The sequence below is a fragment of the Polyergus mexicanus genome, unplaced genomic scaffold, assembly GCF_030449975.1.
Source record: "Polyergus mexicanus isolate NDT 795.1 unplaced genomic scaffold, iyPolMexi1.0 SCAF_19, whole genome shotgun sequence".
In the NCBI taxonomy this organism is placed as follows: Eukaryota; Metazoa; Arthropoda; class Insecta; order Hymenoptera; family Formicidae; genus Polyergus; species Polyergus mexicanus.
Window position 1 is genome coordinate 2,045,894 of NW_027223339.1, and position 25,360 is coordinate 2,071,253.

Genomic DNA, 25,360 nt, shown 5'->3' on the forward strand with positions numbered 1-25,360 from the left:
ACATCAGCTGAAATAATCACACGGCTATCTCTCATACGTGAGATTTATGATGATTCGAATTAGCTTTGCTAACCGTTAATCCGCTTAAGAAAAATTTATACGATGCGTATACACATTATGAGTTCTCCCATTGAAAAATAAAAGACTCGCGAAACAAGATACGCTGATGCATCGTTTTGTCGTTTTATATTAATATCTGTCTACACTATATCGCTTATTATAAATTTATAGGTCATCGTGCGGTGTAGTTACACCGCTTTGCGATTTTTCATCCCACTTTTCGCCGATAACGATCATGGATTTTATCCCGCTTCATCGTACTTCACGAACTTTCGATAATCGCTCGCGCTTGAGGCCTTTCTCGAGAAAATCTCCACATGGGAGCGTTCGCGTATTTCTAATCGTACTTCTTTGGGGCAACAAAACTGCGTTTCATAGAGATTTACGTCACCGTAATTTTTGTACCTTCACCCGACAGCTTCCCTCCCATATCAGAAATTAATAGCGCAATTACTATGCATTTTAATCGAGAATCCGAGATTCCGTGACTCGCGCGCTTTGCGATAATTCTAGACACATATTCCTCCGATAAGAAATTACTGAATATACAAGACAACACTATTTCATCATTAAGTAAAGAGAAAGATTATATACACAATTTTTTTTTTTTTTTATACGATTCAAGATTAAAAATACCTCGCGTAAAATTTTCTCTACAAAGTATATAAATTTTTCACGAGGAATGTTCCTTCCCCCCCTCCTTCCCACCATAACTAATTATTATCAGAAAATGAAGTACGTCGTTGCGTCAAAGCGTCGATCGAGGAGAAGAGGGTCGAGATCGGAACTTCGACAACGATCGGCGATTGCGAGAATACGCACTCACGCGTGCAAGTATGAAAGACACGCGGGAGAGAAAAAGAAAAGGGGCAGGGAGGGAAGGTGAAGAGAGAGAGAGAGAGAGAGAGAGAGAGAGAGAGAGAGAGAGAGAGAGAGAGAGAGAGAGAAAGAGCTAGCTCGTGGATGAAGGTGATGGTAGGAGAGGGAAGTCGCTAAACGGCATTCCGAACGGACCATCCAACGCCACCCAACGGTAACCAACGTATGACGCCCTTATCTTACCACACGTTACCGGGCTTTTCCTTGCGTCGCCTTTACCTCAAGTTAACGGATCGTCTACGGGGCGACGGAGGGGACGGTGTTGTGATGCTACCGCGCCGCCAAATTGTCCCCCTACTTCGACATCCTACTTTTATGGCGGATATAAACCAGTGGCACCTTGTAAATTTTATATCCTGTTGAAAGTATGAAATCTTTTTCTCGCGTTAAACCGGAATTATCCGGACGTATCTTGCTAAATAAAAGAGATAAAGACTCTTTAGACTCTCTTGATAAAATGGTAAGGTATATGACTTAAAAAATATACTATATATAAAAATATAATATATAGTTTTGGCAGTCAGATTAAAAGTCTTACAATAGATAGTATTTATAATTTTCCAGAGACATACAGTCATAGGAAATAGTCCACATTTTTTAAATCAAATCGAATGAAATGTAAATAATTAAATCTAATTAGCGTTATAAACATTATTATTTCTCCGATCCGAAAGAAAAAGACAGAGACAGTTGTGATGCTTATCATGATCAATGATTATTTAAATAAATAAATTTAGTAGAATCAAAATCGAATTGAAATATGTACAAGTCTTATATCGCAGAGAAATACTTGTTAATAAATAATTAGAGAATATCTAAAATTTTTAATCAAATATGAGAATTTTTCCAGAGAAAGATTTTTATAATAATCCGGGCTCTATAATTAGGATCATTTAGATAACATTGTTATAACAAATATGATAATCTCTCTTTTCAATATTAATATCTAATTAGATTCCTTTTCGCAACTTTTTTTTTTTTTTTTTTTTTTTTTTTTTTTTTTTTTTACAATTTCGTAAAAGTAAACTTTTCCTCGCTGCTGGCATTTTTCCTCAGGCTATCTGAAATTTATGCTTTTACTCGCTCTTATCTTGATTGCTATAAAACTGTGTAATTATAGGCATGTCGGTCCGCAAAATTTTGCCCGTATATGCCGAGTCTCGATCATTCGCGGCATTCAACAATGATATTCACCGTTAATTCGATGACGACGTTAGTGGACGATGTTGCGCGCGCGTGTGTCTGTTTTTCGCGGCACGAACACACGCGCGCACATTAAACTCGCGTATATATGACAGAAGATAGAGGCAGGAGTCCGGTCCGGAGGGTTCAAGCTAACGGGACTATAGTCGATTGTGATTACGCCTATGTGTATGTGTGCCCGCGCGCGCACGCGGTTACACGTGAGACACACGTGAGCGCGCGTCTTGTCAATTTTAAAAAGAAATATTTGATCGGAAGAATTTTTAATATATTATATGCTTCGTTAGATATAAAATATTGCAAATTTATCGAATATGAAAAAAAATGAAAAAAAAAAAATTATTAAAAATAATAACTTGCAACTAATGTATACAAATTATAAAATATAATAAATTATATTTAATTATAATAATATATTACTCAAGATAATTATCATTTTTCATTAAGTATTTTATTGAATAAGTAATGTCTTTTACAATCTTTTGCAAAATTATATGCTTTTGCAATATTTTATCGCATATAAATTATATAATTATAAAATATCGTTATTTATGACAAGCTTGTCCGCTTTGAATTATCATGATGAAATTATAGAGATATGTTAAAATGTAAATTCACCGATGTCCTGACATTTAACAATTGACGCGAGCAAGCGGGATATTGTATCGCAACAAAACATGTATTTCTTAGCATTTGTCGCGATGATTATTATGCCAGAAGTTATGCTAGCGATTAAGGCTCTGTGCTAACTCAACATTATAATCCAGTAAAAATTTTGAATTATATAAAATAAATATGAATTATATAAAACTATTCTTTTTAAATTTTTCTATCCAATTAAAGATCATGGGGATATAAATAAAATATCACGATGTTTGCGAAATAACGTAAGAGTTTCTCGCAATTATTAAGAGTGTAGGCTTTTCGAGTGCAGCTTTTAGATACTGTTCCCCTTTTCTCACGTAATGTACTACAATAATATTTCAACTAACGACACACAAGTCTCATGACTGGTATATCCGATCCCATGCAATTCAAGTAAAGTCGCAATGTGCCTTGTCGTTACGCATTTTACAACAAAAAAGATACCGATATTATAGCACTCGCTATGAGTATTAACAAAAACGAGGTAGCGCTATTATTTACAATTAAACAGACAGTAAGTCGGGCGCGTAAGAATCTAGTTTGCTCGATCAATTTTATCGTTGATCTAGTATTGATTTGTAGAACGTAGACGAGTTTTTTGCCGATGCTTTCGTCGGTAATATTCCTTAGCGATTTCTCAACCGCTAATTAGATCGTGTTATGTTAATGTATGAGAGAGAGAGAGAGAGAAAGTATAGTCATTTAGACTTTACGACGGTCACTGTCAGCATTGATGATTATTAAAGTAATTATCTTGAATAGCCGATAATAATCGATCATTGCTGATATTCGACGATGGAATAATTTCGTACCTTTTCTTAATTTCGAATTAAATTAATTTTACATCTTTTTTTTATACGCTTCTTATACCTTTTAATAATAATATATTAAAAAGTTAGGATATATTTCTGCCGATTATTTGACGCAATTATAAATTTTTTATTCGATTTTGCTTACACAATCTATTACGTTTGAAGAAAACTATTATCTCAAAAGCGTAATCAAAAATTAAATTGACAAGAATTTATATCCACCAATCTAAAACAGAGAGGTGGAAACTATAAATTTATTCCTCACGTTTTTCGGATTATTTGCTCTTTGCGAGGTTCGCAATGCAAAATATAAACACGCACGCGGACAGTATACACGTCCACCAAGTAACATGCATTGCACACAGACTTGGCTCCGATCCGCAGAATGTTGCAGCAATAGCCAACCAGCCAGCGAGCCAGCCAGCCAGCCAGCCAGCCAGCCGGGTAAAGTCGTATAATCCGACCAGCATCAATTAGATCGTGTTATGCTAATATCGCCTATATCGTACGTACCAACGACCAATCATCTCACGACCCGTAGGCAGCCGGCTACCATAATCCAAAGTGGACGGCTGCTGTTAGGTACGGGAGATAGAGACGAAGCGAGAGAGACAGGTGTGCACCGTGGTAGGTGGATCTGTTATGCAGCGAGGAACATTGTTACGAGAATTAGCGATTTGCCTTCGAACTGAATTCCTGTCAGATGCAGTTTGGACGATCTCGGGTTTTATCGCTACGCGCAGCGAGAAGCCCGGATGTACTTTGATAAAGTTAACGGAGACATATAATATGCATAAGCATTAACATCCGCTAAATATTTGCATAAAATTATATATACGATAATATTTCACGGCTATTGCGTGAATTATGAATTTTTAACTTATTGTTAGACAATATATGAAACGAATAAGGACTGATAGGAATTCTATTTTTTATCCAAAATTATTTTTTATTATAATAATTTTTAAATGACGTCATTATTGATATTCTATTTTTTATCTGAGATTATCTCATATTATAATAATTGTTAAATGATGTAATTATTAATATTGCTTTATCTAATAATGATTGAAAATATTAAACGATATTAATATTAATAGTTAAAAAAGAATTCTAATTCTAATTTAATATTAATAGTTAAAAAAAACAAGAAATTCCCTATTACTTACATTACATTCATAAGATTATTATTAAATTATCAAAATTTAATTCACTAATTTACTGAATTAGATACTTTGCGTACAAGCTTACAAAACAATTTTATGCCAAATTAAGGAAGATTCGAGACTCGCTTATAAACGATTAATGATTTTAATTAATAATATCAGTGATACCAAAAAATCATGGATGACTTTGATAATATATCCTGCTCGTTCCAACAAAATAATTTCAAAAGGATATGTTTAAAAAATGATAAAAAAATTTTTCGCATTTAAACTTTTCCGAAATACTTTCGCCAAAGTTGATCGCGGCTTCATCGCCATCGGCGATCATCAGAATCATCGACAGCGAGAGAACAACACGCTTGCGTTCGCGTCAAGATGTAAAGATACTCGTCAAGATAATCGAAAGAATAGGAAGAACGGGACGAGCGAAAGTTCATGGCTGGCACTTTTTCTTTTAATCGTGATAACGTTCGCTCGTGCAGGAATACCGTTGCACTAACCGTCTAGTACAATCTACAATGCAAGCTCGTATTAAAAGGCGCACTCCCTACAAGCGTTCAGCTGATAATTAATTCATCCGCGCTATTTATTAATTATCGCGTGGAGAATTAATTAAACCGCGATGTTTCTATAATTTGAGATATTTTTGTTACGTCTGACAACTGTGATCGATATCTCATTAATAATGATCTCCGGAGTGAAATCTCGCGAGCCGCACTGTGTATATTTCCGTGACATCGCTTATTACGTTAGATAAATAGATCGAGATATTCCAAAAATATATTGGAGCGAAGAGAATTGCGGAAAACACAGGGTTACGTTGCAAGAATCAAGGACGCGTAAGAACTGCGTATTAACGAAGTATGCTAGTAAAAAGTGATCTCGCTCGAGTATACATTTCGTGCCTGACTTGTATCCGTAATTCACGCGTTTTATCGTCCTGCATCGATAACAGGTACGCGTATATCTTTGTATCGCGCGATATAATTTGTACATAACAACATACGGTATATCTTAGACGATCATTAACATATCTCAAATGGAAACGATGTTAAGGAAATTTCCTTTACAATCTTACGGCCATTACTTTATCCCGATATATACACATTCGTTTCCGAAACAGGAAAAATAAAACAATATGCTACAAAACACGACAATCTTCTTTAACGAAAAAAAAAAGTGACATGACAACAATAAGATTTCGTATCAATGCGAATGCTTGTTTCTTGTCACATTGACAATCGAATCACTCCACAATGCATATGCAGTGCGGAGGTATTTGTTGACACAACTTGCTGAATAATTTATAAATCAAATCAAATCAATTGATAGAGCATGCAGATACCGTTCAATCGTATCAATAAATAAGATTGTCTCTGAACCAGCATGTTTATCTCCGATTATGAAGACATACATATATGTAATATATTGTTTTATATGTAACGATATATGTATATGTATATACATATATATATATATATATATATATATATATATATATATAATCATATATATATATACATATATATATACAATATATACATATAAATTTAAAATTAAAATTATTTAAGAAGAAAAGAAAAAGCAATAAAATTTCAAAAAACCTTAAAATTACAAAATTTTTTATTTTACATTTTCCCATAAAAATCTAAAGCATTTGGAAGTATATAATATGTCCTATGCTAAATTAACGAGAGAATATATTGATTTAATGTACAAAATTTATTGACTTACATTCTTTTCTAACAGTTGGTTTCGTTATCTTATCTTTCTCTTTAATTTATGCCTATTAAGATATTTACGTCGATCCATTGCTTGCAACGATTTTTCTTATTTTGTATTATATTCATAACAATGGAATATTCGGACTTTGTGATACGGGCTACAGTATCGGCGAATGGTGGACGGTTATTGCTGATTATTCACGATATTGCGGAAGTGTAGCGAGAGGCGCGTATTGTTAAATCGAAGGAGGAATCAGAAAATGCATCGACATTTCTTACTGTAGCCTAGTCACGCTTGATTCCGTTCATGGAATCTCTGGATAACGTTTCACCGATGATAAAATGTAATTTTCTACTGATACATAAGAATTAAAATACACGAAAAATACACGAGAATTTAAAATTGATGTAAGATTGTATGTTTGAGAGAAAGTAGCCGTAATCTTTTACTTTATAATAAGTTTTTTATCTTATTTTATGCACGTTACCATAGATAATTAATTAATGACGCAACGCGTGTGATATATGACTTTCCGACAAGAAAAAGAGATAAGAATATAATTAATTCTCCTCTATCAGAAAAGAATCTAGCTCAATAAATTATGAATGCTGTTTATGTATCAATGTAATCTTGTTAATCTTACGTAACATTCGAAATGCTTTAAAAAATTATGATAATAATGCGAAACAAAAATTTCTTAGTAATTTTAATTTTATATTATTAAAAAAGAAAACAAATGACATTTGAGCTTCTTTGAAAATATGCGATTAAATTACTCAGCGAATTAAATTGAAGGAAATCGCTCATGTTATAAATTAAATTCGATTTGTATTGAATTAAAATGGAATCCGCACGCGAGCGTATTTCGTGGGTGTACGAAGCGCACGATCGCCAACGTAGAATCACATGTGTCGTAGCGCCTCGATCGATCGGTTTTGACCGAGAGAAACCGCACTGAAAACCGCCCGCCTACTCAAATCGGTAACAGGTTCCACGCCCTGCGTCCGTACAACCGAGAAGAGCAATATTTAAACATCCACGCACTACGTGGAGTCGAACCCAGCGCGAGCGTGCGTGTGCGTGCACGTGGATGCGACCCGCGACAGGACCCAGCCTCATGTTTAAATACATGCGGTGAAACATAGGTGCACACGCGCTTATCTACGTAACATGCCGACGGGTATAGGCCGACATGCGCAGGTGCTTTCCAAGCGCTCGCGGCGATACATAAAGTATCCCGCGTCCAACGAGAGACAAACAACCCTCGAAGGTGAAAGAGCACTTTTCGGAGCGAACGCCGCGGCGCATTACGCCTTCCGCATTACGAGATGACAAACGCGTTCTCGATTGCGTCGTAGATCTCCGCCGGGAGGTCAAAAACCAGCTCGAGCGATCCCTCCGCCTCATCATTCCAACGATCGCGAACATAAATAAAAAGCAAAGCGAGCAAAAACACCCATCTTTATGTGCATTGCTTATGATGCGGATATAGAGAGAGAGAGTAGATGTAATAATGTATATGTGAAATGTGATATTACGATATAAAATGATACGTGATTTTCCATAACTGCAGCATCCGATCTCTGACGAGTGATCCCATGATCGAAATCATGATATCGGATAAAAAAAAAAATTTTTTTTAATTACAGAAAAAAATAAATATCCGTATTACGGCATCGATTGTAGTATAAATCGTAATTCTCGTACGCACTTTGCTCGTTGGTATCTGAATTTATACGCGTGACGTGCATGCGTGTCCCGACATATATTGGACGGAGCTACTTAAATTCGCGTAATACGCCGACGTATGCGTATCTACGTAAGCGCAGGTGGCTTTCAGGCGCTTGCAGAGCAACGCTAAATAAAATACATCGGCGAGACACTCCCGAAGGTGAAAGAGCATTTTTCAGGACACACAACCGAGACTTCCGTGTGAACGTGACACGCGTGTTCATACGGCAGCATTTTATACAACACGATCCGCTTTCATCCGCGGACTTTTTAATCGGGATATGGAGCTGCTGGTTTTTCTCCCCTCAAACCCTTCCGCAATCCTTCCCGCGCGCTCCTCAAAATTTTTTTAACTTTTTTCTACTGTGACGTATCCACTCTTAAAAAAGGTATGTTAAAGCACTCTAGAGTCTCGAAGTGTTGTCTCTTTTCCGCGGTACTGATTGATTCTCTCGCTGTTTATGAGCAGCTGTCATCGTGAAGATTGTATATTTATATGAAGTTATATATAGATTTATATTAATTAATTATAAATTTATATTAATTAATTGTAAATAAATTTATATTAATTTATATAAATAAATTTCTCTCTTTCTACTGCTTTATAAAAAAATTTATTATTTATTAAATTATATTTATTAAAAAATGTTACGTTTTTTTTTTGTTTTTTTAAAGATATATTCAAGATTTTTTTCAGATAAGTTTTAATATCGTTATAATTCTTAATATTTAGAAATAAATTGAAATACTTTGTGTTACATACGGCGCGTCCATAATGTTTTATTGCATGCCAACTTCCAATGACTTCTATACATTATTGTTTTTTATAACTGTCATTTGTTAAAAGCATCGTCTTGTATTAAAAATAATACGTAGTTAAATTCGCATATTTCTAAGCTTGTACTTTCAGTGCCTTTGTACCCGCGCACACTTTCTCCCTATCTATATAATCTCAATCTTATTGCTGTTCTCTCTCTTTCTCTTCGTCGCTGTCTTGAAAAATATTGTCTTAACTGTCTGAGCGGTAATTTCGTAGACTCTCTCACGAGAGAATCCTCGCGATTTATAATTCATATTACACGAATCTCTATGAGTCATGTTTATACGCACACATCTGTAAGATCCTTGCGGTAGGATCCTAAAGTAGGACGCCAAAAGGTTAACGGTTATATTCGTGTGTATAGGTTGAACTATCGATAGTGTCGAATTGTGAGGATTCGCCTGAAACAATACCTGCCGTTCAAGGCTAATCGAAATGCGAATTGTAACGAAGCGAAACGACTTCAATTTCACGCATACAATGATTGAGAATGACAGTAAATCGAAAGGTGAAATCGCATCGTCAAAAAAATCATAGCGTAGAAAGCTACGTAGTAACGAAATTAATTCAGAGAATTGATTCGCAATCGCGGAGAAGATCATCTGCTTATTATATATATATATAAAAAAAAAAAAAAGTTAATCGAGCTTCTAAATAAGCTTACGATTGAGCGATAAAAATAAATTTATTTCCTCTCACATACGTGGAATAATTCAAATCTAAGATTTATGATATTGAATCGAATTAAATAAGATGGAATAAATTAAATAAAATGTATCGTGATTTATAAAGCATGTCAGGTTTCATCGTAACAGCGCAAGTTTTAATATAATATTGTAAATAGAAAAAATCAAATATATATGATATTCTCGCGATTATTGATAACATTTGGTTTAAAGCAATATATGTACATATGTAATATTTATTTATAATGAAAAAATAATAATTTTAATAATTATTATAACTATCAAATAGACATATATCATATCGAAAATAATCACACGATTTTTTTTTGTGAATTGTAAAAAAAGTTACGATATAACGCATATGTCATTTCAATAAAAAAAATTAAATTAAAAATGCATCTGTACAATTTCTATTCGAAAGTTTGTTTCGTCGGTCCCCTCCGTTCGCTTATTATTTGAACGTGTTGTCAAGCGCTCGTCTTTTCTTTGACGTCTCGGTAAGCAGGTAATTTGGATCCAGAAAACTTAATAATTATTATGTAAATCGGTCCCGCTTTATTAAGGTAAGGTTGTAATGTATGCGTCTTATTTCGTGCTTGTTACCGCATACCATGCACACAAACATGTCCGTCAAATTATTCTGTACTCTGCGGATATAATTTGCAAGTTATCGGGAGCGGTCGTTTCAGGATTATAATACAGTGACGGTGAATAAAGTTGACGGTTTGTTAAAAAAAAAAATTATCACTAATCCCGTTAACTGGACGTGTTATAACTGAATGTGCGATGGAAGATTATCTATAGCGTAAAATAATTCTGATGCAAAAAAGATAAATATCGTTTTTTTTTTTTTTTCGACAATTCCATGCTGATAGAACTATTGATCTCGCATACATACGGGAATACAAAAAGTTGAGTTTCATCTGTTTACATATTTTAAAATAACGTGCTGTCAGATGCCTCCGAGCGTCAATTAGGTTGCGCATACATTGAGTAACCGAGCAATGATGACGCCACAAATTTTAATAAATTTGTAAATTATATCAAACACAAAAATCTTAATCTGAAATCATTAATAATTATTACGAAAATTACTTTATGATCCTTTTATTCGCACGTTAACTGATTATTAAAAATTTGTGATACTTCCATTATTTACAGCGCAAGAAGCTGCAGTATTTTTTTACGATAGTTACAATGATAGTGTGGGATACGAAAAATTGGGGAGATCGGATTTGTCACTGCACGTAAAATGCACTTATTATTAAGTGACAGATGCAGCAGCATAATGAAAGGGCTGTTTAAACACTCATAAATATAGCTTTTTTTTATTCTACATTGTCTACAGAATTTTTATATATCGCTCTTTTCCTGAATATATTTAACAAAAATTGCTTTTCCTGAGAGACATTTAAACATCTTGAAGTAGTAAACATCTTAAATTTGACATCTTAAATAAATGCAAAGACAAGTGCAAGAAAAGAAGATAGTCACTTTTAAATTTAATTTAAACATTCTTGCAATTCGAGGGTAATGCAATAAATTGAAAACGCAGAAAGTATTATATCCTAATGGCGCAAGACACAAATCGCGTTAGTCATAAAAATAATAATTTTAATTATTTATATTTAAAAACGCTGCACAATTTATGGCGCACTTAAACGCTTAATCTTACTTTAGCGAAGCCGTCACTCCCTCGTAAACGAGTGTCGGTCGTTTTGCTGTCCTCGTTTCGCGTAGCGAGATGACGGAAAACCGCCACGAAATCCGGGCTCCAAGTCGCATTTCAAACAAGGATGGAGTGCAAAGCGCACGGCGATAAAACGGCCACGAGCGGTCGTCGTTGCGAGTTAGCGAAGAAACGGAGGATTGCAAAAAGTTTTATATATGACGACATTTACCCCGCGTTTATTATCTCTCGCGCGCAACGCACGTATACCTATGAGCGGCCCAAGTTACGTTTAGTCAATACTCCCAGCAGATCGAGCGCGATCACTCGGCTGAAACGGCGGGATAATTCTTTATAAACAAGGATGATATTGAGAGGGATTCAAGAATTATTTCCTAAAGATCACGCCAAGTTGAACAGGTAACCTTTTCTCGCTGTCGTCCGTTAAACGCTGCTCTCTTCTCTCGGAAAGATCATCGGACAAAAATCCAACTGCAATTTCAACGTACATATCTCGCCTGTAAACGTTATCTCCGCGCAAGCTAATGCACGAAATAATCCTATCAGAAATTGATAGCGAGTTGATGCGCCATCGATGCAAATATTTGCGATTAGTAGTCGGATTATTAGCTTTGCCCGCCTCGCGACGAGCGAATTCACTTAATCTCATATTTCTGTCTACGGATTTAAATGGAACGGACATTCCGCCGCTCGCGATAAGAGCGTGGAAGTAATTTAAACGACAGATGCCGTATCGCGATATATTTCAAGTTTCGTTAATATCGCGGCTCAGAAACGGAGCAGCAGCTTGGGCTTGCCAAGCGAAACGAGATCCATCGTACAAAATGTATCGCTGGCTTCTTCTTCATTTATCTTCGTCGATTCATCCACACGTAAATCATGCGTATACCTAATTCCGTCCGTAGATCCTACTAGAGACTACATATATAAGTGACATGCGCTGCGTCACCGCGTATTTTACGTACGTTTAATTGATGCTGCGGTTGCGGACGGAATGGTCGCGGTCGCCGAAAGTGATACCGGATGCAATGACGAGATGCAGAATGCAACCGAGTTTGTCGTAAATGAGGCACTATCATCGTATGAACGAGAGATCAAGTATTTCATACTCCCGCGACGCAATAATAATATTTCAGTGCTTTTATATATAAATATAATCATTACAAAACGCGTATTTCAAACTCTTTTCGAAATCCATTCAAATATTCATTGTGTAGTCAGAAATAAATAACTCTTGTATTTACATATACAAGGTGTCCCCAATTTAAATGGCAAAACTTCAGGAGCGTGTAAGGGACCGAAAAGCTAAGACAGAAAGTCCTTTAAAGGTTTGCACGTTTTTGCTCCATGTATATTTCGCGGCGGATTGTATTTCTTGGATTAGCTATCAGAAAGATGTTAAATCTACTATTGATTAAAAATACACGACGATTAATATAATACATTTGTAAGAGTGAGAGAATGTTGGTTTAAATATACAATCGCTTTTATTCAACGTCAATATTTTTTTTTCCTAATTAAATATTATTAATTAACCAGATCTCTAAAAATGATGCGCTAAAATTAATCTCAAACCTTGAAAAATTTCTACAAAAAAGGCGGTGTCTTTAGAGTACTTATGACGAAACGTCTAAAAGAGAAATAACAGGCTCGCTCGGTAACAGAAATCTTAATCTCAGCATCAATTTAAACGCTACATCCCTAATTTGGTCCGCACATTAAAACGAGATTCTAACGCGTAGCTTGAAATTATCTTCGTTGCAGATATAGAGCCGACCTTGTCGTATTTCAAGGGACGGCGGGGGATTAAAATTCATCCTGCGTTATCGAAATGCACTATCGAAAAATAAACAGCGGTCCCCGCGGGCTTAAGTGGCTCGTGCAAAAAGGCCGAATCAAGTGGAGCAAACTCGCTACTCTAGCTACCGGGCGGTACGCAACCACGTGGCGGAGATAAAACGGCGGTCGTAATAATATACGGGGCCGTAGTAAAACGCCTGTTACGCGGATAAATTTGCCGGCTACGTAGTCGTTTATTGGATCTGGCGGAGGTTGCGTCGGAGCTGGGCCTTGGCGCGCGCCGCGGGTGTGTTTATGCGTTTATACACGCATTCGCCGCGGAATTTTAATCCGGATCTTTATTGCGCCACGTGGGAGAGAAAAGGCCTCGTCGTCTCGCGACAGCGGAGAAGTCGCGGCGTCGCGTCGTTAAGAATGTATCGTGTCCCTTTAAACATCGACGCCCTTATCCTATCGAACAAGACTCTGCTCGATTCCGACGCCTTTTCCCGCAGCGTCTAACAATAATAAAAGGATCTTGCATCGTTCGAGATCCTCGCGAAATATCCGGCTATGCAGCACCCTTGCTTTTGAATTATCTCGCGAGTCGCTCATAATGCTATCGTGCGTTACGCCAGGAAATGATTCTTGATAAAGTTTTACCTGTCGTCATTTAAAATTATATTTATATAATTTATCAATGAAAATTTCTGATAACCATTATCCTTTTCATGAAAATTGCAAATTATACATCTGCATTTCTGTTAATAATAAAACGAGATTATAATTTTTTCTCACACACAAAAATTATCTTTATTATGTAAATAAAGTTATATGCCAAAGTATACATTTTGATTTCTAATAGCGTAATACGATATAATCTTTATCTCACGCGTCAGAAAATTTCCAACTTACAGAAAGAATCTTTTAGTAGCGAAAGCCAACCGATGATTACGCACTTTTTATCATCGCCTATCTGCGTTATTTAGTATTCCCTCTTAGCAAGTTTCCTGGTTGCCATGTGAGAAATTGAACGCAACGTGGCAATTTCGATAATCGTCCGCAATAACCGCTATGGCACACCAGTTCTCCTTATATACATAAAGCTAAAATCACGATAATTCTCGCAAGATTTTTAAGTATTATTAAGCAACACCATTTCTGCGTAGATATTTATCTACAACTTTATTGTTGCCTTCGTAATGCGTGTCGATAGAAGATTCTCTATAATGACTCAATTACTCATCACTCTCGTTGAAAAAAAATTTATAAATGTGTACGCGATACTTTTACATGTGTTATTTCAAAGATCAAGACATAATTGAAAGAAATGTGATTGTATAAAGAGAAAGCATTATTATTCTTATTTACAGATAACACTCTCTTATAAATGTGTGTACATTAGCATATAACGATACACCAATGTTTTGAACATAAAATATAAATTCAATAAATACCGTCCGTTAAAATCTAAAGGTTAAATATTAACGACAAAGATAATTGAAAATTTGCGAAGAGACAACAATATATTGATCAGACGGCAAATACTTTTACATAATATAGGGAATTACAAATGATACTATACATATACAGGGTGTCCGACATGTAAGTAGCCAAACGAAAAGTGGAGATAGATCGGGTCAACCTGAAGCGAAAAGTCCTATACCATTTTGCTAAATTCGCAATAATTATTATGTTATTAATTAAAATGTCTGAGCCAATGAGCGCGTGGGAAGCGGTAGGCCGGAATCTATAGAAATATAATATGGCTTACTTGTTTATGTCTCTTAGCGTCGGAAGTATCAGCTGAGCGAGAGAGGCAGAGTCACGCGGCGAGCGACACCGCGCCGAAAAATAATTATCACGCATCGAGTGACGTGCGAAGCAGTGGTATCAACGCAGAGTACTGAATTATTTTTTCGATGGCAAGACAATGATGCCCTATCATTTCCATTCTAACTATGCATACGAGAAAGAGAACGACGGTTCGAATTTTTATATTAAATATTGAGAGTCGGCGCGGTGACGTCGATCGTCACTCGATGCGTGACAATTATTTTTCGGCGCGGTATAACCGCGCCGAAAAATAACTATTCTTTCGAATTGTTTTTTCGATGGCAAGACAATGATGCCCTACCATTTCCATTCTAACTATGCATACGAGAAAGAGAACGACGGTTCGAATTTTTATATTAAATATTGAGAGTCGGCGCGGTGACGTCGATCGTCACTCGATGCGTGACAATTATTTTTCGGCGCGGTATAACCGCGCCGAAAAATAACTATTCTTTCGAATTGTTTTTTCGATGGCAAGACAATGATGCCCTACCATTTCCATTCTAACTATGCATACGAGAAAGAGAACGACGGTTCGAATTTTTATATTAAATATTGAGAGTCGGCGCGGTGACGTCGATCGTCATTCGACGCGTGATAATTATTTTTTCGATGGCAAGACAGTGATGCCCTACCATTTCCACTCCACCTTGCGGTAGATAACTATGCGTACGAGAGAGAGGACGACATTTCGAATTTTTACATTAAATATTGAGAGTCGGCGCGGTGACGTCGATCGTCATTCGACGCGTGATAATTATTTTTTCGATGGCAAGACAGTGATGCCCTACCATTTCCACTCCACCTTGCGGTAGATAACTATGCGTACGAGAGAGAGGACGACATTTCGAATTTTTACATTAAATATTGAGAGTCGGCGCGGTGACGTCGATCGTCATTCGACGCGTGATAATTATTTTTTCGATGGCAAGACAGTGATGCCCTACCATTTCCACTCCACCTTGCGGTAGATAACTATGCGTACGAGAGAGAGGACGACATTTCGAATTTTTACATTAAATATTGAGAGTCGGCGCGGTGACGTCGATCGTCATTCGACGCGTGATAATTATTTTTTCGATGGCAAGACAGTGATGCCCTACCATTTCCACTCCACCTTGCGGTAGATAACTATGCGTACGAGAGAGAGGACGACATTTCGAATTTTTACATTAAATATTGAGAGTCGGCGCGGTGACGTCGATCGTCACTCGATGCGTGACAATTATTTTTCGGCGCGGTATAACCGCGCCGAAAAATAACTATTCTTTCGAATTGTTTTTTCGATGGCAAGACAATGATGCCCTACCATTTCCATTCTAACTATGCATACGAGAAAGAGAACGACAGTTCGAATTTTTACATTAAATATTGAGAGTGGATTAAGCCTACAGAGGAAACTATTATAAAAAAGCGCACCAAGCTATCTCTCGCATGGTGGTGTGGAAATGATAGGGCATCACTGTCTTGCCATCGAAAAAACAATTCGAGGATAATTATTTAATAATTATCCTCTCGAATTGTTTTTTCGATGGCAAGACAGTGATGCCCTACCATTTCCACTCCACCTTGCCGTAGATAACTATGCGTACGAGAGAGAGGACGACATTTCGAATTTTTACATTAAATATTGAGAGTCGGCGCGGTGACATCGATCGTCATTCGACGCGTGATAATTATTTTTTCGATGGCAAGACAGTGATGCCCTATCATTTCCACACCACCTTGCGGTAGATAGCTTGGTGCGCTTTTTTATAGTAGTTTCCTCTGTAGGCTTAATCCACTCTCAATATTTAATGTAAAAATTCGAAATGTCGTCCTCTCTCTCGTATGCATAGTTATCTACCGCAAGGTGGAGTGGAAATGATAGGGCATCATTGTCTTGCCATCGAAAAAATAATTCATAATTATTTTCCGGCGCTGTGACATCGCACGTCACTCGATGCGTGATAATTATTTTTCGGCGCGGTGTCGCTCGCCGCGTGACTCTGCCTCTCTCGCTCAGCTGATACTTCCGACGCTAAGAGACATAAACAAGTAAGCCATATTATATTTCTATAGATTCCGGCCTACCGCTTCCCACGCGCTCATTGGCTCAGACATTTTAATTAATAACATAATAATTATTGCGAATTTAGCAAAATAGTATAGGACTTTTCGCTTCAGGTTGACCCGATCTATCTCCACTTTTCGTTTGGCTACTTACATGTCGGACACCCTGTATACAGGGTGTCCCGAAATTAAATGTCAAAACTTTGGAAGCGAGTGAACTCGATAAATTAAGAAAAAAAATCCTTTAGAGATTCGCTCATTTTTACTTCGTTTTGGAAAATCGCAAAAAAGGAAGCAAAAAAATATTCAACAAAAAACGTAAAATAATACTAAGATTATTAGGTTTATTGAAAAATACTATACCAGATAAAAGTTGTAAAGCATGGAATTAAGAAGAATGAGTGAATTATAATTCTTCTGAGGTAAATTAGGGGATTAAATAAATACGCGACAACGCGAGATTCTTGTATGTCCTGTTTATTTAAATATTTATTACTTAAATAAGTAATAAGAAAGTGAAAAAAATAAGAGCTTTTTTTCGTTTCAGTTTACTTATTTATTCACACTTATTTATTCATATTGTCACTTCCTTAATGACAGCAGGAATGTAATATAAACTAAACAAGACAATACAATAATTTCACGTTATTTCACGTTATTTATTTACAATCCTCTATTTTTACTTTAGGAGGATTTTAATTCACTCTCTTTTCTCCATTCCATATTTTACAACTTATCTCATGGTACTTTCCGATAAGTCTAATAATTTTAATGTTGTTTTACATTTTTTGAAAATTTTTCTGTTTCTTTTTTTGTGATTTTCCCCAAAACGAGCAATTTTAAGGACTTTTTTTTCTTAATTTATCAATCCTCCATACGCCCCCAAAGTTTTGACATTTAATTTCGAGACACCCAGTATAATGTTATGATGACAAACGTGGAAAAATTCTCACGTTGCAATGTATTCACGATGCACGAGAAGATTTTATATTCGATTGAATAATAATATGCTTCTCGGTTAACCGATTTATAAAAAAGATGATAGCGCGATATAGGATACCATGATACGAGATATTTATTTTGTCAGATTCGCCTTCTCTGCGCGAACTCGCTTCGCCTCTCGTCGGAGACGTAGATCTTATAAGCGTCGGATGGAAAGATGAATTAACGAATGAAACCTCGTGACCTTGTCCACGGCGACAGGTATGAGATGCGCGTATAAATAAAAATTAATTATGCGCAGATAAAGCTATGACTCTGATGATTCTCGTGGCATTATATCACGATCATGGATAATTCACGATGTTTCAAGTTATATTACTGAAATAGAAATTGTGTGCGAGATAAAAAATATTATTTTATATTCATTCGTGCCTAAGAGATCTGTCATTTTTATTTGCATTAATATTGTGATGTTATAAAAGGCATGCAAAAGTTACGATAATACTCATACTATAAAATACTCTCATGCATAAACGAAGTTATATAAATAATGTTTAGCTTATCATGAAATTATAACAATGGATTATGTTGCGAGATATGCTGCATGTATAAATCTCTATTATTTAATAGAGATAAAGTTACAGAGAATAATGCATTAAATAATGCATAATTTTATAAGGTTAATAAAGTTAATAATATAAAATTTCTAAAAGATTATTGCCGTCGTGTTGCCACGACGATCGTCGTCGAATGTTTTTGTTTTCTTCATCTTCGCAAACAAGTACTAATGTAAAATCCGATTCTCTCTCTCTTTCTCTCATTAACGTCTTTTTTTCCGGTCGACGTTTTCCGGCGCCCGCGAACGAAGCGGATGACGTCAATAACCGGAAGCGCGTAATTTCGCTCTGATCGATCGCCCTTTCAGCGCGACGTTACCGTAATCATCTATCCTCGGATAGATCGCATCGGAAATCGTATGCGCAATCGGCGGCATACAGTATAAATATATTATCGCTCACCGAGAATTTTCAAGCGCTATCTTTAGGAATTGCCAACAATATATCACCGAGGGCGATCGTCTTACACCACCTATCATTATCCGCGATGCCAGGGGTGATTTATCTCCGATCTTTAGAGACTACCGCGCTTCGAACTTAAATTTTTTTCGCAGGTAGTCATTATCCGCGAACGAAAGTCAGGGACACTCGTCACACGCGAAGCGTTTAAGATTTTACGAAGATTGATCTCCGATTTTAAACGGCGAAATTCCGCTTGTCGGTACTCGGACCCACCACACGCTCAGCATATACAGATCGTCCCACGATTAACGATCTTAACGATCAATTCTCAATTTTTCCTCAACTATTAACAATAAGTTACAGCGCGAATAATTTTGAAGTTATAAATATTGAAAACAAATATTTTCTTCTCGACTTTTCCCTAAGATTAAAATTTTTTTATATTTATCGGGATTATTTCTTTTGAAATACCCTATATGTGTTGATGCGCGGTAGATAAATATCACAGGAAATTGGGATATACACGATAATATGAAACATGGCAAGCTAAAGATTGACGTATTTTTATCATAATAATATATTTTATACAAGAGAATGCCTAATTTTAATTTTACAGATTGCGTTATGGGTGATGTTAATTTATGATAGTTTCTCCTTTTAATGGAACAAGGTAACGGCACTCCTATCATTATAATCGGTAGCTGATAATAATATTCAGAGAAGAAAAAAGTAGCGGATGCAAATAATACTTTGAAATATTTAAATCATCCATCAAAAGAATATATCTTTTGATAATTATGAGATAATATTTTCACAACGAAAATTGAATGACAATCTTGATAATCTTAGTAGAAGAACATTAATTTGAATTTTGCTTGCTAAACAACAACATTTAAATTTAAAATTTTGTTAAATTTTTAACGAATTTAACAAAACAAGCAAAGTAAAAAACATATTTATAGCTCTAATGCTCTAAAATTCTTTTTATTCTTTCATATTAATTATTCTATAATTATATTTATAAATTTTTGCAAAGGAAGGACTAAGAGAAAATTCAAATTCTTGATCAAGATATATTAACAATTAGTAACATGGATGTCTCAACTCTTTTTAATAATTATATATCAATTAAATCATAAAAATCAACGACTCGTGATGTTAAATAGGTATTAACAATATACATATTTGTGACATAAGATTAATTAAACCAATAATCTTTTATTTATTTGGATAGATATCGATCATTATTACATTAATTGCCACTCAATTATCAGTGTTTAATACATATTTATTATCGCGTTAGACAGCATCGATATGGAAGCATTCCTCTTGTTTGCACCATCAGCACGATTACAAGACGAAGCAGATAAAAGCGTGTAAACGAGCGATAATTGTCTTAATATAAACGTTATTATCCAACGAAAACCGAGTAAACTCTGTTTAATTATTTGCCAACGTATCAATTATTGTTGCATGTAAGACTTGCAGCTTGATCAGAGAACCGCCAAGTATTAATTATTGAAATTTTATTGCGCAACCGACGTATATATTATAAGAGTTCCTTGTTTCTCGCGAATTAAAGTGGCGAAGTTGCAAAGTTCGACCCATCATGCTCTCATGAGGATCGGCGGACGAGAAAAAAAATCTTCCTCTCGCATGTTCACGTACGCGCGTCTTATGGTAACACGTGAAAGGCGCACCAGCTTCACCTTTAAATAATAGCTGACGCTTACTCGCAGACCATTAAAACTGTCATAGTGAGGAATCTTTCGGCGATCAATCGCGGTGTTTACTGGCCTCTTAAACAGGACGGACATTATCCACGGACTCGAAGTTCGACGCGCCGATTTTAGCGCACTATTTTCGGTACTTTCACTTCCACGACTCTGCGCGCTGCGCTGTCAATCAACGCGAAATTGAAATGATTATTTCGTATTATTCGCACGTCTTAAAGCCGCGATAACGAACATTGACGTATTTGCCGATACGCATTCGCGACATTAGACGCGACACAGCTTTCTCCGTACGTTTACACCTAAATCTCTCATCGATGGTTTGAACTTTAACATTTTTTTCTTTCGAGAAAGATAAATATTTAATAACTGCAAAAATATGCTACATATGTAAAAATAATCAAAAATAATAAACATAATAAAAAAATAATAAAAAATAAAAATATACTATATATGTATACACAATATATTGTACATATATGCAATTCAACGTACAATGGTAGATTATGCCGAAGAACATTGCGAGATAGAAGTTAATCGTACGAATCTAAATTTTATTTCACTATAAGTTATTAATCTCTTGCTGTTAAATAATATTACTAACTATGATTTATCATTATGGTTGTATCATTGCGCACGTTGGCATTAAGATTGCGCGATAGAGGTTGATTATCAAAGTTAAGCAAAGTTGATATTTAAGAACTTACGGCACATGTTTTTTACATGACAAAGATATTTATCGTTGATAATTTGTTGATACGTATTTACATATTATTGCCTCTTCGTGCAGCAATAAATAGGAAAAGCTTACAAAATAGTAATATTTCCATGATGCGACTTCTACCTTTCTCTTTCCTATGGGATCTGTGCAAGCAGAATTTTAATTTAATCAATTTTTCATTAAAAAGATTCTTTTTTAAATAAAAAAAAATATTTTCCGTTTTTCATGTTTTAATTTTAATTATTCTTGTAATTACCTCTCACTTGGTTCAATATTAAAGACATGTGTGTATTTCTTTATAATTTATAATTAATTTTCCTTATTTTCGATGAAATAAATCAATTTCCGCCCGCAAAAAATTAATAGTGATTATAAAACTAGATAGAAAGAGAAGATACTAAATTGTTTGAAAAAAAGAAACTATTTCTTAAACGAAACGTTCACCGACAAATGTTGCGCTAATCTTCTCTTATCTCGTGATGAGGGAAGATGCACGAGAAGCGCGAAGCTTCCTAAGGTAACTCATCGTTAGATACCGCGAGAGCGCCGATTCCAAGGATATAATTAACGACACGAGCCCGAGTCGGTAGCGAGGGTTAATTTTTGCGCTCGCGCACGCCGACTGAAAACGCGGCTAATGGAATCTTTCCGATGCTGTTCCATGTTTATGGCGGAATCATCGGCGTAGCTACCACGTGCTACATAGAACGTTGAGATGCCGGCACATCTCAGAATCGCGTCGGCATTTTTCTTGAAACCCATTTCGCACCTACCGCGACCTTATCTTGCAAGGATGCTGTCTACAAGCTAATCCGCTCGGCCTCGTTCTCTGATTGGTATTTTTGTCGGCACGGATCCTAAGATGGAGAAACGAAGGCGCACACGAAAGGCAAGCAACACGCGACGATCATTTAACCATTTAACGCAAAGAAATTGAGGAATGGCACTTATAGCAGTAATTTTACTGCGCGAAAATCTTACCAAACAATTCGAAGTGATGGCTTCTCGATAGAAATTCTCAAATAAAAAAAAATAAAAAAACTAGATCAGAAATCCTATTGTCCACTTGTGTGTTTAAATTGAGATAATTAATTGGACTACGTAAAAATAAAATGATAATACACATTGATAAGTCTCTGCTCAGAAATTTTGTATTCTTTTTTAGGTCGTTATTGATTGACCACGAATAGCTGTATTTTTTATTTCGAGAAATGTAACTTTTTTTAAATAGCAATTGCTTGTAGAACGTGAACATATACGTAGACAATAAAATCATTAGATTTAGCTGAGAGAAAAGCGCAGACAAACAATAGAAACGCATCGCGTTTTTGAATCACGTGTCAAGATCTTACAATAAAAATAATAATCATACGAGAAGAACAACGATACAGATTTCTTAAAGCGCGAAAGAATATGTATTAATGGCTGCGTTTGATTACAGCCGTGGATCTGAGAATCTGATTTGTTGCCGAGTGTCAGAATAGAATACGTTCACAGACTTCGAAACAGGTATAACCGCGCGTAGGCGGGCACGTCAGCGACAGCTGTTCTCTCTTTCTCTCTGTCCCTCTCTCCTTTCTTTTCTCTCTCTTGCCACGTGAGAATTTTGTCCCTACGCAACATGGTTTCAGACGTGTTTGCCACAATGTGAAAATAAAGTACATTTGAAAAAAGAAAAGCATATTCTTACATTTTCGCGCGCGCGCACGCGCGTATTGTGATTTAAAAAATAAAAAAAGAATCATTACTTAAAAATATTGGTGAACGCACATTTGTGTAATGCGAGGCATTATTGTTTATAGCGATTGAATAAATATAGTATATTATATAACTTTATCTGCGAGACGTATTTGAGCTTGGTATATTTTCGATAAATCTCATGTTACGGATATAATGTAATTGTTAAATTAAAAATAATTAAATAATTGTGTATTATATTATGCTCTTTCAATATTTATATTAAAATTCTTCTTCTACGAGCGTATTAAACACAAAAATACCAGCGTATCATTATTTTCTCGATTACGATGACATCTGTTACCGGTTATTACGTAATTCAAAATTCTGTATAATGTATAGATTCTCAACATTGCCGAGACGAGAATATACTATAGGACTCACGTCGTCTCTATCATCATCAGGATTCTCCCCGAGGACGAATCCGACCTCATTGTTGTTCCTCGTGAGTGACGGCAGCTTCCTTGGCGTCAGCTCCTCGCCGTCCGTGTCTCTCTTTCGCTTGCGGTGCGCGTCGAGCGCGGCCTCGTGCTCGTCCAGCATGTCGGTGATCATCAGTTCCGATTTGATGCTTGTCGGGGATACGACTTCGTCCAGCGGTGACATGGTCCGATCAGTCTCACCGGTCTCCAAAACCGACATAGTGGACATCGGTGTTCGCTGATATTGCCGCTATTTCGCTCGCCGGAATTCGTGCAGATCCGACGAGATAGTCGCCGGCAGAGACCAAGGGAGTACGTACCAAACGCGCGCATAGAGCCTCCTTTCACCGTTAAATCTCGTGCGGTTCGCGAGTTCGATAATCGAAAGTCCCCAAGGATATTAACCGATTAATCCTGATTCTTTAATAAAATCGCACTGTCATCGCGGCGCGACCCGCAAATCGAGCTTGTGCCAGTTTGCTATTTGATAACGAGAGATATGAGAGCCTCGTATACGATTAAATTTCAATTCCATTGGTATATCTCTGCATGTTTATGTCGTTATGCTCGATGACCGATGCGAATATCATCGGGTAATGATCGTCTGACGAGGGAGGAATGCGCCGGGAATTCGCATTCGCCGTAAAACTTTGGCCAATTACGACTGCCAATAACGTCCGTGTATACATTTGTCAAATTACTTCGTCGACAGTAATCTCTTTTGATTATTCCTGGATAGTATAATGATCGTCCATTAACCGGATATAAACTTGGTTTATTTAAGAGAAATATCAACAAGTGGTTGCATAGGTTAAACCACAAAATTGCACATATTTAGCGAAATGTCTCGTAAATTGGAGAGGTTTTGCCTTGACTTTTAATTTTCACCTTCAATCCAAGCATTAAACTTGCTACCAATCGTGGTAATGCGCTTAATGCGATCATTACCGGTTGATTACGTCTAATTTCAAGCGCGTATGAATATACGTGGTTTCTTGAAATACTCGCTTCAGAGTCAATAAGTGCGCACAATTAGTGCGCTTTTGAAGAATATTAATGACGTTCTCTTTAAAATTTTGCGAAGGAAAAATTTTAATATACTATCACACATTATTAAACGACATTCGTCCAAGTATTAAAGACGAGCTGCAATGGCACTACTATAATTGTATTGCAAATTTGCTGTCAGATGTAACTTTCACTACTTCTGAAGAGTCATCGAGGAAACTGTGCTGTTGCCGGCACGCTTTATATCCCATTCGATTAAGAGAGCTTAAAACGTTTGCGGTATTTGCGAACAGCTGTCAGCGTGCTGTCTGGCATGGAGCTTCGATATCTCGATCACGTGACGAGGAATCACGCAGTTGTTTTAACAAGATCTCAGTAATACTGTAGCGAGATGGATTCGCGCTTTGCGGACAATCATACGTACATCGATCACGGAATAATCTGCAGAATATTTAGCAGAATTTTTGATCCGAAACCCCAGGCGCTGCGAAATTTCTCATCGCGATATATATGAAATGTCGTCGCGTTTTAAAACTCGTGGGAGACAGTTCAATGCCTCCCCGATTCTTACATCACGATCGCCTGCGGATCGTATTCATGTGATGCGTCAGCTTTCGAACGAGTTTTCGACGCTTCGGGTTTCGAGGCGATCGAGACGAGAAGGACGATCTCGCGCTTGTGCGCGCATTCAACT

The 25,360-nt window shown here is 36.3% G+C and overlaps 1 protein-coding gene across 1 annotated transcript in view; it reads right to left on the minus strand.

The window, feature by feature from the left end:
- Positions 1 to 24,759, minus strand: part of Tfap-2 (transcription factor AP-2) — an 84,196-nt gene extending 59,437 nt beyond the window's left edge. The window contains exon 1 of the mRNA XM_070311364.1: positions 23,621 to 24,759. Coding sequence (XP_070167465.1) covers positions 23,621 to 23,887 — 267 coding nt within the window. The 5' untranslated portion in view covers positions 23,888 to 24,759. The remainder of the gene's footprint in view (positions 1 to 23,620) is intronic.
- Positions 24,760 to 25,360: the final 601 nt, after the last annotated feature.